This window comes from Tarenaya hassleriana, unplaced genomic scaffold, assembly GCF_000463585.1.
Source record: "Tarenaya hassleriana unplaced genomic scaffold, ASM46358v1 Cleome65, whole genome shotgun sequence".
Taxonomy (NCBI): domain Eukaryota; kingdom Viridiplantae; phylum Streptophyta; class Magnoliopsida; order Brassicales; family Cleomaceae; genus Tarenaya; species Tarenaya hassleriana.
The window spans coordinates 411,532-428,769 of NW_010969032.1; the positions used below are offsets into that span (position 1 = coordinate 411,532).

A 17,238-nucleotide genomic window follows, 5' to 3' on the forward strand; every position below is an offset into this window, starting at 1 on the left:
AACCATCTTATCCAACGCAACCCGTCACGATTTGGCTAATTATTAATGATTTTATTAATCAATTTTTATTAGTATCCTCGTCACATAAGCAATGTATTTTAGGGAGGAAACCGAACTTTTTCAATGTTTCTCTTTTGTCTTATTCTTTTTTATACTTGATTTTATTTTTCTTTTTAAGAAAGAAGTTTAATTAAAAAAAAGGAAATTTGTTAGGTATGTATACACTTTTTGTCATTTATGTGTACTAAGATACGTAATTAAATTTTGCTTAGCAAAAATCTGCCATCGGTTTTTTCAGGTTCCGGGAATTATTGGAATCCGATTTTTTTTTTCAAGAAATACAAAAAAAAATACAGAATACGAGAAGAAAAAAAAAATTCAGTGTACACAAAAAAGTTTGTACAAGTTGCATTAATTAACAGCTTAATGAAATATCTTATATACATATACTGATAGGTTTGGTTAAAATTTATATAAAAAAGGCTAAATTCTTTTTCTCGAGTTTTAGAGTATCAAATGGAATAGCGTGACACATTTTATAAATAAATATTCGATGGTCTCTTTTTATATGATGAATAAAAGTGATGATAAAATATATACAGTAAATATGAATAGATGATGGCAATCGAATCATATGTATAAGTATAAAGTAATGAATGATCATCATGTTTATTAAATTCATAGTTATGTTTATATATATATATATATATATATATATACTTCTTTACCTTAAAGGGTGCTTCATTTATCACTTCTATGATTCCCGGCGGACAGCCTTCGAATTCAAGTCTTTAATCATATGTACATGCAAAAATTAAATAAATATATATATATATATATAGAATTTCAAGTGAAAATAAAAATTAAATTTCAAATATAAGTTTCTTCTGAAGATTTTTGAACTTCATATAAAAGCGTGGTTTTTTTTTTGTGAAGTTATAATAAAAATGAAAATTATTTATGTTATTTTAATCAATTTAATTCATTTAGTGCGAAAAAACCAAATATCTAGTTATAGGAATTTTATAGATTCTGATATGTTAAACGATACGCAACTAACAATCATAGTTTTAGAAATAATAAATTCGGTGGTATTATTGATTGATTATACGGAATCTTATATAAAAATAAAATTAGAATTCGAATACTATGAGACGAATAAAGTAAACAGAAGCAAATAGACTAATTGCTTGGTGGAAAATGTGAAGAAATCATCATATGCTAATGTTTTGTAAAAGAATCAAACGTCTTTTTCCAATGAAATTAGGTCACATTAGATGGAACAACTACAACTTCATCATAGGATTTTCCCTTTTTTTTTTTTTATTTCATTAAATTATATTTATTATTTATTTATTTATCATCATCATTTTTAGGGTTTTTTTTTCCTTGTGGGTCCTTTTGGTTACGTAGTGGTATATCTTTATGCTTAGTTCCTCACACTGAGTTAGTGAGAAATAATTGGGTCTTTAATTAATGTCCTACCCATCACAAAGATAACATTTTAAAATCTATATTTTTTTTAAAAAAATTGTTTAATTGGATCCTAATTAGTTTGGCACCACTCATGTAATGAAACCTGTGTTTCAACAAAGACGAGCATTCCTGTTTTTTTTTTCTATATGCTTTATTTCTTGTCTTGGTTTTTGCTTTATAAAAGAAATCTTCTTCAAATACACTTTCTATATATTTAGTTATAATAATATGATATTATTCCATAGTATTGTATGATTAAAGGGCGCTATTCCACGTAATTGCACTCGGGGGCAATTGTTACTAAAAAAACATTAGTTTAATTAAAACCACTTGTAATTTTTATGTCGCTATAACAGATTAACCATGTTGTAAAATATGTAAAAAAAAACTATGTTACAAATCGAGTTCATATGTTAAAAAGGGGGAAATGGCGTTATAACAGAACTTGGGTTTCATACATACGTACCAAATACAAATCATTAGGGCAAAACTTATATGATTTCATATATATATATATATATATATATATCGATTTCATATGATTATTGTATGATCGAGGAGCTATGACAGTCCAAAAAATAATTGCAACATGTTATCATTTTCGGGCAGGAAAGGATGTATGATGAAAGTTACATATATATCACATTTATACTTTATAGCTTTGTTATTCACGAAAACATCTTCCACTATTTCATTATCTTCTTTATGCTTTTCTTTTTTGTTATGATCACAAAAGTTACTTATAGTAATGCTTTTTTTTTCGTTATCTTCTTTATCCTTTTCCCTCATCTTTTTTTTTTTGTACATTCTCTCAAGTACACGTAAAGATGAGATAATTTGATTTTTATTTTCAAATTTTTTTAAAAACATTTATATATGTATGAAATTCATGCATATACGGCTTTATCGTGGTCGTCGATATATATAAAATATCCTATAGAGAAGATATTTTAAAATTCTGAGAGTTTTTCTAAGTAAGAATGTAAATTCACATTTCAACCGGTTCATTTCATTACATGAAAAAAAAATGATCGCTACACACACGCATATATCTATATTATATATATATGGAAACTTCATGCATGATGTAAATTTTCCCTTTGCACCCGGTTCCAATAAAATCATAATTATAAAAAAATAATGGTTTCGTTTCTTTGTCTGCATTTATAAAACCCTAGCTAAGCTATCTATAAAGTTACAAAACACAAAATATATTTGGTTTCTGAGTAGATTCGATCCCGCATACGGAAAAAAAAAAAGATTCCATGCACTGTGTTATAATAGGGAAAAAAAGGTTAACGTAGATGGGAGGAGAAATCGAATCAGGAACCATAGGGGAGTAATATTGCACAGTGAGAAAAATCACGAATCTCTATATGATATATATATATATATATATATATATATATATATATATGTATATGTACATATCGAATCTATGTGTATATGAGATTCTGGTAGACGAATGATCATCCAATGTTCAGAAAAAGGAAAAATCGAATATTAGTAATGTTGCTTAAAAAACAAGAGAGAGAGGGAGAGGGGCATATATACTGCTTCCTTTTGTATAAAAACCACATGTCGTTCAAAGATTCCTAAAAGCTGAACTGAGACTCTTATCCTCTTCTTCTTCTTCTCCTTTAGAGGAAATACTATGTACACATACCACATACGCATATACGTACACATGTACGTACTGACGTACACGCATATGTGTATTACTTTGTGTCGTTAAGCGATGTATATAAACCACCAAAGTTAGTATATATATAACCATCGTACGATACTTTTAAATTTGTAAGTTTATGATATTTTTATTATAAAGTTTGGATGCTTCCAAATGTTTTCAGGTTCGATGTTGGCGCAATCCAAAACAGTTTATATATATAAGAAGTTTGTATGATTTTATGTGTTTTTTTTTATATAAATTATTAGGATACCTGCATAGTTCGGATAGTTTTGACATAATAAATATCAAGTTAAATATGAAATTGGAAAGTTATCAAATTCAAGATAATACTATAAAATAGATTGAAAATGTTGGATATGGAACTAATTAACTTACTATCTCATACAGATTCGTACGACCATGAAAGAGTTTGGATTCGGGTTGTCATGAAGAAGTGGATATTTAGGGTTAAGCGTTAATTATTACTAGCTGAAACATACAATAGCCTTTGTAACAAATAATCAAAAAACGTTGTACCATGCGACTTCTTGGATCATATAGATTGATATAGTCTATGAATAATTATAACTATATATGGCATGTAGAATTCGAATAAATTGACCAAAAACTATGAAATTAATAGATTGTATTTAAATTTCCCAATAATGGACCAAGCAAAGGAGGGAGCTTTTGGAATTGCTTTTGTTCCCATTATGTGGCTTCAAAAAGGTTGTAGGAAAAAAAAAGATTACTTTTTTTTTGGTTTGGTTTTCCTTTTAGAGCCCATTCCTTCTTCTCCTCCGTCACGTTTGCATGCATAACCTTTACCTCACCACTCACTTCTCAAGTGCTTCACACCAATCATTAGGGTAGTTTTTTTTCAAAAAAAAAAATCAATTTTTAATTTAAAAAAATCTATTTTTTTTCGATTTTAAAAGAGTAAAACCCATAAAAATTGTTAAACGTGTAAAATGATAAAAAAAAAATTAATTTGTAAATTTTTTGTGTATTAAATTTATTTTTCAACTTGTAAAATATGTTATTATAATTTCTAAACTTGTTAATTGGTGTTAGAAAATTCTCAACGATATTGATTCAAAAATCAGTTTGGAAATTATAGTGACATATTTTAAAAATTTTGGAAATTATAGTGACACATTTTACAATTTTGAAAATAAATTTGTCACACAAAAAGGAAATTTTTATGAATTTTACTCATTTTAAAATACTATATATATATTCAATTTTTATATTGATTCATTTTATATCCGATTTTTATTGTTAAAAACGTTTAGTTTCTAAAAAAAATATATTTTTTCGATTATATTTATATTCAGGTTTGAATTCAATTTTTCGGTCATATACAATCGTACCAAATCAATTTTTATACGATTGTATATTATTCTGTTCAAACCAATTCGGTGTTAGATAACCAGTTCACCCCTAATCCATACCAACTCGGAATCCTAGATACACACAAGGGTATGTATACTCACGTGCAATACGCACGTGTCCTAGATTGTCGGGTCAGCCCAAGTTGCATACGTTTTTTTTAAGAGATTGGGCCAGTTCCCATCATTGAAATGTTGCGCAAAGAAAAAGCCCACAAACACTACATTCGCATGGTTAAAAGACTCTGACTTCTTCAGAGGGTTCTGTGTTCCTTGAGTGTCGTCTCCGACTCTCCGTCCTTGTTGATACTGGACAATAATTATATAGTACAAGTATTATATATATATATATACAAAAGAGTGAAAAATAATGATACCATTATTATACTGTATAGTTTTTTTTCTTAACTATATAGTAAACGCCGAGGGGGGGGGGGGCGAGGTAGGAACGTGTGTTTATTACAAATACATCAATATAACTATAAATCAAATCTGTTGGTCGGAGACTTGTGGAATAGTGTTATCGATATATATATATATGTATACACTAGTAGTTCTTATAAGATATTTAGGGCACCAAGCCTCCAATTATATTTTTCACTATTAACGTAGTTAAATTTGATTATTAGATTAAAATGATAACAAAAATACGACCAAATTAGTTGTAAATTGAATAAGAGTAGGAATAGGAATGAAATTAATATATGTATATATATATATATGTGTGTGTGTGTGTGTGTGTGTGCGCGTGCGCGCACGTTCAAACCCCTATTTGACAGTTTAACGTAGATAGTATCATACGTGTAAATATTTTAAATTATATTAACTAATATCTGAGTATTTACTAATGGACTTTCAATCTTTTATGACGCTCAGATATTGTCTTAATGGAAAATGTAAAAAATCAATTACTTTTTCTTGTAATAATTTAACGTAAAACATTAAGAATGAGGAACACGAAAAGTTAAAACTAGTATATTCCTGCGGTAAAAGCTCCCATTTGTCAACGTACATTAATTAGATTTTTGACATATTCCCATTTAAATTAAATTAAATCATCAACACAAAAGTATACTAATTAACATGCATAATACACACACACACACATATATATATATATATATATATATATGCATATAAATACACGTGGCAGACAAAAACGAATAAATTCACGACCGACCCCACTTAATTTATCTATATATAGAACCCTCTCCCCCTTAATATTCTCAACCAAGGCACTGACATACACTCAGCATTTTTTTTCTTCAGAAAACAGAGAAAAACCCTAATTAATTTCCCCATCATTTCTTCTTCTAGAGATTAAGAAAGAGAGAATGGCACTGGCCGGAGCGGCGCTTGGGGGGACGAGCATCGCCGAGGCTTACATGGCGAGGAAGTTTCACAGGGAGATCACGAAGAAATCAGCCACGACGGCCCTGCACGACTTCTCCGGAGAGATTGTCACCGGAGGCGGCGGCGGCGGAGAACTCCGGAGAGAAGACCCTCCGGCGAGAAGATCCTCCGGCGGGTGGTTCTTTGGGAAGAAAAGCTCTGCTAAAGTTTTGGATCTCTCGGCGACGGAATAAATTAGACCAGTGATGTTTTTTTTTTCTCTTTTTGGTGCGCTTTTCGTGATAACAAAATAAGTGTAATGTTTATTATGGATTTCTATGGTGTAAGATAAAATATTATGTTGTATAATGTTGTTTAATATGATATTTTTGTGACCAAAATATAGTGAATTTTGGTATTTTGGTTCTCTATAATTAATCTAAGTTTTGTTAATTTAAATATTACGACCCAACTGTTATATCTACGGATCGACTAATGCTCCTTGATTTCATTTGGTTTCATAAGCTAGCTAAAACAAATTGCACACAAAAGTGAGCGACCACTTAAAAAGGTAAACAAAAGTTATAAATATTCAAAGAAAATAACTATATAGTTTTTCTACCATTTCTTCTTAATTATTTTCATACACACACACATATATATGTGTCATGTGTGTGTGTATACAAAGATATGTTCATTATAAAATTGCGTACTTGTTGCGTTTGAAAAACGTGGGTTTTCACAGCATAAAAATGATGACACCGCATTTTGATTTTTTAATTTATATCAAATTTTATAAGTTTGAAATGATAACAAAATAGATTTGATACAATTTAGAGAGAGAGAAAAAAGTGTGATTATGGTGTTTATAAAGTAAAATTTATTTCTCACCACTATGCACCAATCAAACATTATAATAATTCGTTTGTTGGAGAATGTTCGTTTATGAGATTATTTAATTAACGAGACCCCGTTACTGTTCTTTTTATTTTTTTATGAAATTAATTGAATAAGTGGATATCCCAAAGATAAGATTAGATACGCAACTCGTGAAAACATAAGAAAAAAAAAAGAAAAAGAGAGTATCCAATGTTAAATATATAGAACTAGTGATCCAATTAACAATATATATTGTATTCCACTACATCATTCTCTTCAAATGGATAATATTTTTTTTTCAATTAATGATATTCTGTGGGATTTCCAATTGTGGCAAATTTGATTAGAATTAAAAAATATTGTTTGCTAAATAATTAGACGATATTAGAAATATTTGTTGGTTTGTAACCAATTAGTATCTGATCGGTTTATTTGTCGGTCCTTTTTGCTTTATACGAATGCAATACAATACAATACAATATAATATAATATAAGAATCCGGTTGAATTTAATATGTTATTATTTAAATAAACAGATTAATTAAAGACAACCCAACCATAAGCTCTCAGTCTCTTCATTAATTTCAATGGTGCCAACAACTGATGCATTCCTCCTAAAAATAAAAGATTGTCAATAGGAATTCTTTCATCCAAAAGAAGAAAAAAGGAATGCTCATATATATATATATATATATATATATAAATGTTATAAAAAAAAAGAGGGAAGAAGAGTAGGTGACAAAAGTAAGTGTTTTTTTATAAGAAAAATCTCAAAAAATATCTCAGTTTGTTAATTTTTATAAAATAAAATCTAATTTTATTTTTATCAAATAAAATTTCAACCTAATTTTTGAGTTATAATTAAATTTAACGTGACATATAGATGATAACGTATTAAATATAATCAAAATGTTGACTTACCACAAAGACTATCGTTACGTCATGTCAATATTTAGGTTTAAAAATAATAACAATTATAAAATTTATGTTTATTTTCAACTAAAAAATAAAATTGTAGTTTTATTTGATAAAAACAAAGTTTGAGATTTTTTTTATATATGTATGTAAATGCTATATTTATTAATGCACCCGTCTTCATTTTTCTTCTGATTAGAACGGTTATTGTTAATTCTTTTGTAATTTCATCTATAACCCATCCTTTAATTACTTAAATCAAATCAATTGTTATATATATATATATATATATATATAGTCTAAACATATAAAAAAAAACATCATAAGATATTTTTTTTGTAATCCAATCACAACAACAAGGTATATGGCGCGCCAGAGTTAGGTATCATGCTCCAAATAGTTCTGTTCAAATTGCTGAATGATTGAGCATTTAAGTTGGTGTTTAGTATTTTTTTCGAAAATTCGTCGGTAATTCCTTAAAAATCTTGTTGATGTATAGTATATGAGATACCGTCATTTGACATAAAATAAAATAAAAACAAAAACCACCATCCGGATATTTAGATTCGTCTAATTAGGGTTGGGCAAAATATCCGAAAAAATCGATCCGATCCGTTATTCGATCCGTATCTGAACCGAAAATCCGGATATCCGGAGCTCACGGATCGGATACGGATATTGATTTCAAAATATTTGTCGGATACGGATCGGATACGGATATCAAAATAAAATTATCCGACATATCCGATCCGATCCGTATTTTTTAGTAATTTTAATAATATATGGCTAATTTTGTAATTAGTTTATATATTAGGGTAAGTTTGTAAAACATAAAAGTTATGCTAGGGTTTACTTCCAACACTTTCCATCGTCAGTAAGTTTTGCGTCTCCTTCCCCTTTTTCTCACTCTCTTCTCACTCTCACTCTCTTATTCTCTATCGTTCTTGTGCGTATTTTTAGATCTAAAGATAGAACCTCTCCCTAGTTTTTTATTCGTCTTTCTTTGTTTTTGAACATTCTTTCTTTCTCTTCGTTTGAGTTACATTGACGATTTATTTATTTAATTGGAAGACACCATAACACATCGAGCTTTCGAGATGGGTTTTTATGTTGTTTGATATTTCTTATCTTCCATGTTCGCTCGTCCAAATCGGAGATATATCACATATATTCGGTTTATAGATTTGCTTTTCTGGTGGGACGATTGACATGTTATAGCTTTGGTAGAAACTATTTCACTTGTTGAATCTTGAGAATCTGAATCGGGTCCATTGATTTTAGGACGTAGATATGTATTTGCTAAGAACTGATTGTAACTGGGTTTTCTATTGATTATGTTTTAATTTTTAATTTTTATTATTTTTGTATCGGATACGGATATTTGCAAATATCCGTAGTTTTTACGGATATCCGAAATTGCGGATATCCGAAAAATACGGATCGGATACGGATAACAAAATATGATATTTGCACGGATCGAATACGGATACAAATATCAGAAAAACTCCGGATATCCGATCCGTGCCCACCCCTACGTCTAATACGAGACAAACTAACTATATAGATTCCTTAAAGTTATGAACTCAGAAATGATTCCTTAACTATATATGTGTGTGTGTTAACGATGTCAAAATTTATTCATTTAGGAGGCATTCCATATTTTTCGATATACGTTTAAAAAATTGGAATCCGAAAAAAAAAACGAATCGAATTAGTTTATTGCGAGTAAAATAAAAAATATTATTTTATTTTTAATTATTTTTTTTTATTTGATTTCCGAACCGACTCACGAATTCGAACAATTCGAACCATGTAGATTGAATTATAATTTTCTGATTTGTAAAATACAGATCCTAGTAATTTAGACTCAAGACGAGATGATTCGAACCAATCTGGGTCGAACCGGTCCGGTTTTACATCAATATATGTGTTGACAAATACATGAAACGTGATGGAACTAAAAAAATGAATCAAAACTAGTTTATTTCATTGTCTCAGGAATGATTACTACTACTACTACGGTCAAGTGAAATGGACCGCTTCCCGGTTTGCCGAGGGATCCGAACCGGGCCTTTGTCATGTACACGTGTCACATGCACGTGTTGACCGAGTCCACGTCACGTGCGAGGATCATTTGATCTGAGCTGGCGAATGAATGAATGAGGCCGCTCTCCATATGGTCCTTTCCGTGATCCAAAAACCCATGTGCCTCGGGTCCATTATAATGTTCCCCCCTTAGTGGGCCCATATTTTACCACATTTATTTTTAGTATTTAAATTAATGCACCCTTCATAAACAAAAATACAAAACATTCCATTCCAATTTCAATGAGATAAAAATTGTGTAGAGAAGCATTAAAAAAAAAAGATTTCTCTAAATTATATATATGTGCTCGGCCAGATCATTCATTAAACAAAAAATACATTTATTTACGAAAAATAATCAAAATGTAATCATCTTAAGAATTTATTTATTTTTTGTCGTAAATTTATTTTTGGATTAAAGCATATAAAACCAAATAATATATTATATCTGAAAGAATTAGATTTTAAAATTGAATAAATGATCTTATTAAATATTAAATAATTTAGAAATCAACAAAATTAAAATTTTAGATAAATTAAACTAAAACTAAAAAAAAAATACAAATATAACAAAAGAAGAATCTAAATAAAAAAACTCAATAAATATTTTTTTTCAAAATTAAAATTTTTAATGTAAATATAGTTGAACCAAAATTATGGACCACAAATTATTATCCCAAATTTGATTTTTTGGATAAATTTTTGGTCCAACATATAATGGTGTATTATATTCAATTTCAATAGTCATGTACTTCAGATAGAGCTGTGGACATCCAGATCTCAGTGACAAATGACAATAATAGAGAGCTGAAAGGTCATTAGCGTAAAAATCAATTACTTAATTAATAATCAGGGTTTAAGCAATCAAGATTCAAGGTTGCTTTAGTAAATAATCTGACGTATTTTAATTTTTAATTTTCGTCTACGCCAATAAACCATGAATTATAATAAAATTAATTATCCTTCTCTTAATAATCTTTTTAAATCCCAATTAGGACAAAGGCCTTGGCTGATTTGGCTTTGGCGGGATGTCTCTGTTCTTGTAACCTTTTCTCTGATACCAAAAAAAAAATCCACTGTTAATTCAATTCTCTGATATTTCACCAAATGCCACCATTATCAATTAATCGACTCACCTAATGCCCGCAAAAAATTCTCTCTTTTTTTCTTCTTATTTTGTTCTGATCTGCTGCTGAAATCTCGGAGACTTATTTCTAGATCAGACTTTTTTGTTGAAACCCAGAGAAATTCAGTCGAAACCCATTTGAAATTCTCTATCTTTTTTTTTTTTGTTTGCGACGGAGATTTAATGGTGGAGATGGAGAAGAAGATTTAAATATACAGCGGTTGAAGATTCTCTCCATTGGTCGGCGCCCTTGTTTGCTTCGGACATAAGCACCTGCAGATCCGGAGCTAAGGTGATCCATGGATTAATGCCAAGCAAACTCGGGATTTTTGTTGTGCTTTTGCTTAATTTTACTCTCCAAGAAAAATTAAGGTAATGTTCATTGAGCTTCTTCGTATGGTTTCTTGTAGTGTGAAAGTGGGTGAAAATTATTGCTTCCTTTTTCTGGGTTTTATCCTAATTTTTCTCGAAGATTTCTGACAACTCAGTGGCTGCTAAATCTGGCAAAAAGTTTCTGTGGATGAAACCCCCCAAGTTTTCTTGGCATTTTCTTGAAGAAAGATACAATGACGCAGAACTTGTCGCAGCTGGTTATGCATTTCGTTTTTTTTAAGATCTCGTTCAGAAAAAGTTTGGTGTTTTGAGTTGATTAGGGTTTTGGATGCTTGGATCTGAGGATTTCTTGCTGTGGGCACTCTCAGATTGATTCAAAGTGTCGCCATTTTAGGAAATCTCTTGGTTTCTGGGAATTGAGCGGATCAAAATCTTTCGAACATGTTTTTATTTTCTGTTTTATCAGTCGGAAAGCTGAGAGAATCAACTCTGATGAAATGCTTGATCTCTTGCATGGTTCTATAAGTTTTTGACAGTCGGATTCAGCTCAAGTTTTCGAGCGTGGGTTTTTCTTTTCAGGTCCCATTTTGAAGTCGTGAAGAACTGGAGTAGCTAAAAGATCTAAGGTTGTATCAATGGTCTTGTTGTCTCTCTCTCTCTCTCTCTGATGTCTTTGTTGTTCTTGTCCGAATTGTGCTTTTGAGTGTCATCATTGGATACGAACATTGTTTTACAGTGACTTGAATGTTTGCTTCTTGCAGGTGAGACTACTAACTTTCCAGAAATGTCCAGACTCGCAAAGTGGAAGCTCGAGAAAACCAAAGTCAAGGTTGTCTTCCGGTTGCAGTTTCACGCCACTCATGTAAGATCAGATTGCTTCTTTTGTGTGAGAATATGTCTGAAATGGATGGTGATGATGTGCCCTTGATGAATATACGCAATGACCTGAGAGGTGCCCTTTTTTCTTCGGACGTTTAAGGTTCCTCTTGTTGGGTGGGACAAACTATTCATATCTTTCATCCCTTCTGATTCTGGTAAAGCTACATCAAAGACAACTAAAGCGAATGTAAGAAACGGAACATGCAAGTGGGCAGATCCGATCTATGAAACTACGAGGCTGCTTCAGGATACCAGGACCAAACAATATGATGAAAAGCTGTATAAGATTGTTGTGGCAATGGTATCATTCTCGCTTTTTTCCCCGTCTTTTCCTTGTCCTTTGAGATTTTTAGTTCAGGTTTTTTTACACTTGTTTTGTGTTATTTGAGATCAGGGTACTTCCCGGTCCAGCGTCCTTGGTGAGGTTATGATCAACCTTGCTGAGTATGCTGATGCATTAAAACCTTCTGTTGTTGCACTGCCGTTGCAAGGTTGTGATTCGGGAGCTGTTTTACATGTATGGAGCATTTGGTATCTTTCTCCGTTTCTTAGATCACGATAAAGAGATAGACTTTCTATTTACTGCTTAGGCTCCTGCAATGAAAATCCTGTCACAGATTAGACCTTTGTAACATTTTGAGTGAATTCACTTTCTGTTTTCCAGGTCACTGTACAGCTGTTAACTTCAAAAACCGGTTTTAGAGAGTTCGAACAGCAGAGAGAACTCAGGGAGAGGGGACTGTCAACAACAACCCCTGACCATGGCAGTCCTGACGAATCTTCTCGTTTCAGGGTCTCACCTTCTGACGAAACCCTCAACAGTCATGTTGATAAGGTTTGGTGTTACATTCCTTTGCATCATAACGATTTTGTCTGTTCAGACCAAGATTTACTTTCTGGTCAAACACATTCCTGAACTCATAATGTGCTACCAAAATGATCAGCTGAGTTTTATGTTGGTGTTATGGTCATATTAATGAAAATTTGTTCTATTGCCCAATATGTGTGAGCAGATGAATCTAAGAGTGAGTTTTAAAGGCAAGTTGCAAGACAGCCCCTCACTGGAAGAGGCTATAGGACCAAATGAAGGGTACCCTGATTCAGCAGTAGGATTTGATGGCTCTTCAAACACATCAGAGAGTTTAAATGCAGAGAAGCATGAAGTATCCAGCACAAATGAAATTGACAGCCTCAAGAGCGTGGTATCGGGAGATCTGGGTGGACTTTCACAGAGCCCACATAAAGAGAAAGGTGCACATGAGTGGCATCATCGATGGGGCCAAGACTATCATGGTGATAATAATGAGCTGGGTGATGCATTAGAAGAGAATATTAGGCTTAAAGGTTGCTTTGCAGATGTGGAATCATCCATTAATGAGCTCAAGATTGAAGTGAGTTCACTGCAGCGTGATGCGAATGATATAGGTTCCAAAGCTCAGAAATTTTCCCAGATACTTATTTCTGAGATTACTTCTGGGGATCAATTGGTCAATGAAGTATCTGTGCTGAAATCAGAGTGCTCAAAGTTAAAAGAAGAGGTTGAACAGCTACGTAACTTCAAGTCACTTGCTTCGTTTAACAAAAAAGACCCAGATAATGGTTTTCACGACTTACAGCGTAGATGGCTACAGGGACTTTTGGTTTTAGAGGATAAGATAAGAGAACTTCAAAACAAAGCTTGCTATGGCTACCATGATAGGGACTTAAGAGTATCACTCTCAGACTTAGAGTCTTTACTCGAAGTCCTGCTGGAACTTAAGAGAAAGATTGGTCAGCCTGTATCTCCTCTCAGCTCAGTACCACCCGAGAAAACTGCCTTGACAGAGAAGAAAGAACCGTTTGTATCAGGAACTGAGTTGGACACTGACATTTATCAACCAGAACTAGGCCCACTTCATTATCTAGGCATGCCTGGTTTTATGTCTCGGGAAACCAATTCTGTTGATAATGCTGATGCCATGAAAGAGAAAATATTTGAGCTTTTACGGGAGTTGGATGAGTCGAAAGCAGAACGTGAAAGCCTTACCAAGAAAATGGATCAGATGGAATGCTACTATGAGTCTCTGGTTCAAGAGCTTGAGGAAACTCAAAGGCAGTTGCTAGGAGAGTTACAGAATCTAAGAACTGAACATTCCACATGCATCTACAGTATCTCATGCACGAAGGCGGAGATGGAAACATTGAGGCAGGATATGAATGAGCAAATACTGAGATTTTCGGAGGAGAAGCAAACTCTGGACTCTTTGAACAAAGAATTGGAAAAAAGAGCTGTTGCTGCTGAATCTGCGCTGAAAAGGGCCCGTTTAAATTATTCTATTGCTGTCAACCATCTGCAAAAGGATCTTGAATTGCTTTCCTCTCAGGTTGTGTCCATGTTTGAGACCAACGAGAACCTTATTAAGCAAGCTTTTCCTGATCCTGCACAAAGCTTTCACAACTTCTCTCAAATGACAATGACTGCTAAGTCAGAGAAACACGAGACTTATGATTTGAAATCATCACAGTTGCAGAATGAGAAAATGGGGATGAAGGGTCGAGGCTTGGGGGGTGATATTCTTCTAGAAGATTTGAAGAGATCTCTTCATGTGCAAGAGGGCCTTTATCAAAAAGTTGAAGCAGAACTCTATGAAATGCACTCAGTGAACATGTACTTAGAGGTATTCTCAAAAATCTTACAAGAAACTCTGCTTGACGCAAGTGTTGACATGAAGATCATGAAAGAGAAGATGGATGAATTTGGATGGCAGCTGGAGCTTTCAACTGAGGCCAAGGAGTTACTAAAACAGAGGCTGGATGTTGCTTTGGACGAGGTTTGCTCTTTAAACCAGGAAAGGGTGACATGCATTGGCAAGTGGAATGATGCAGTTCTGCAGAATCAAACGTTAGAGGCAAATTTACAGAGTGTTACTCATGAAAATCTCCTCTTCCTGCAGAAGATTGATGAAATGGAATCTGTAATGTTGGAGTCCAGGAGTTATAAGATTAAATATGATACATGTGTTGCTGAGAAAATGGAGCTTGCGAATATACTGGAGAACGAACTGCGGGAGAAAAGTGTTCTTCAGACAAGTATTTCTAGTTTGCAAGCAGAGTTTGATGCTATGAGAAGTAAGTTGGATGATCTATCTATTGCAAATGGAAATTTGCAGAACAACTTCAATGGTCTGAAGGAGAAGTTGATGAATATCTTGCGCTGCTACAATGAACAGCTCATCTCATTGTCCTTGTGGGAGGGAACTAAGGCTCTTGACTTGGAGTCATGTGATTTAGCAGAGCAGCTCGAAAAGATCTTGTGTAAGACCTGTGGAAAGATTTCTTTGTTTCTGACGGAGAATAAGGATCTAATGAAGGAAAAGGACAAGGCAGAATTTTCTTTGAAGGCTGCAGAATCTGATATTACAGAGATCAAACAGAAGTATGGGGATGATCTACAATGTCTGGTTGCTAAACTAGAAGCATCTAATGCCCTCCTCCAGAGACTTCAGTTGGAAACTGAGTCTGTCATGGACAGAGTCAAAGGTCTGAATGAAGTTGAACAAACCCATGAGAGCTGTCACAAAGAATTTCTTTCTCGATTTGATTATTTGGAAGATGAGGTGAGATCACTCTTGGCTAAGAATGAAGAACTTGGTCAAGAAATTTTGGAATGTAGTTCTCTAGCTGTTGAATATGGAAAAACAAAGCTGATTATGGAAGAACTAGCTGCAGAAAAGAATACTTTGCTGGTTTCTCTTCAGAAAATGTCTCAAGAGACATCGAGGCTTTCAACAGATCATGAAAATTTAAGGACAACGTTTGATCATGAGCTACGATTTGAAAGGAGCTCAAGGCAGGAGCTCGAAAGTAAACTTCAAGATCTCATTTCTGAACTAAACGAAAAAGATTCCAAGTTGCTTAGCCTTGATGAGAATAATAACTCTGAGCTGGTCTGTCTCAAGCAAATGGTTTCTGATCTGGAGTTGGAGAATTCAAACCACACTAATCTTTTGTCAAGATATGAGAAATCCCTTAGTAGCTCTCATCGAGATTCTTCATATATTTCTGATCTGGAATCTCAGTTAGCTGAAATGGTGGGATTTTCCATAGCAGCAGATATCCAAGTTGTTTTTACAAGAATTGAGTGTGAGGCCTATGTTGAGGAACTCCACCGGAAACATCTTGAGGTACAAATGGCTCTGAATGGCTCTGTTGCTCAAGGAGCACAGTATATGGATGAAAATTCAGATTTGTTGAGAGATCTGAAAGATGAGAGAAGTTTAAGAGACAAATTAGAAAGCAGAGTCGAAGAACTTGCCTCTGAGTTAAGTGCAAAGCATCTGAGCATCGGTGAGCAGAAATCTCAACTCGAAATTTTAGAGAAAATGGTCTCTGACCTGGAATCTAAGAAGTTATCTCAAGGACATACACTTCTGGAATACGAGGAGTTCATCAGAAATGCTCAGCAAGAGTCTTCTATGATGGATGAAATTTTTGAATATTTAACAGCTGCAGATGTTCAGTTCATATTCATGAAAATCCAGTCCGAGGTCTATATAAACCACCTTGAAGAGCAACTTAGCTGCTGCTCTAAGAGCCTTTGTGTGTTTCAAAAGAAGCATACTGATGTGGAATCTGCTCTGAATCATTGTCTAGCTAATGAAAGAGAGTGTGTAGAAGAAAACACCCGACTGTTGACAAGTCTTGATGCCCTAAAATCAGAGTTACAATCTTCTGTAGCTAAAAGTAGGGGCCTTATGGACACAAATGATGCGATGAGAGTTCAGCTTGACGAGTACAGAACAAGGGCTGAAAATGCAGAAAGAAGTTGCTCTGAGAAAAGCCTACGTGCCCATGAAGTTGAACAACTGAAAGATTTGTTGGCTAGGCATGAAGAAGAGATAGCAAATTTGATGGTATTGAAGATTGAGGGGGAAGTTACTATTGAAGTACTAAAAGATAAAGCAGCCGAGCAGTGCAGAAGAGATGAAAATGAGCTTTTTACACTGAGAAATCAGTGCAGTGAACTCACTCGGAAGCTCTCTGAGCAGACTTTGAAAGCAGAAGAGTTCAGAAACTTGTCTGTTCATTTGAAGGAGCTCAAGGAGAAAGCCGAAGCTGAATGCACTCATGCCCGTGAAAAGGCTGAATATCAAGCCCCACTAACACCTCAGCAGG

At 33.2% G+C, this 17,238-nt stretch overlaps 1 protein-coding gene across 1 annotated transcript in view; it reads left to right on the forward strand.

Moving 5' to 3' along the window:
• The first annotated feature begins 10,829 nt into the window (after positions 1–10,829).
• Positions 10,830–17,238, forward strand: part of LOC104800171 (putative leucine-rich repeat-containing protein DDB_G0290503) — an 8,642-nt gene continuing 2,233 nt past the window's right edge. Inside the window, exons 1-7 of the mRNA XM_010522915.2 lie at positions 10,830–11,244; positions 11,785–11,831; positions 11,967–12,067; positions 12,185–12,385; positions 12,479–12,601; positions 12,749–12,919; positions 13,098–17,238. The exon at positions 13,098–17,238 is cut by the window's right edge and continues 655 nt beyond it. Of these exons, the coding sequence (XP_010521217.1) occupies positions 11,990–12,067; positions 12,185–12,385; positions 12,479–12,601; positions 12,749–12,919; positions 13,098–17,238 (4,714 nt within the window). The 5' untranslated portion in view covers positions 10,830–11,244; positions 11,785–11,831; positions 11,967–11,989. The remainder of the gene's footprint in view (positions 11,245–11,784; positions 11,832–11,966; positions 12,068–12,184; positions 12,386–12,478; positions 12,602–12,748; positions 12,920–13,097) is intronic.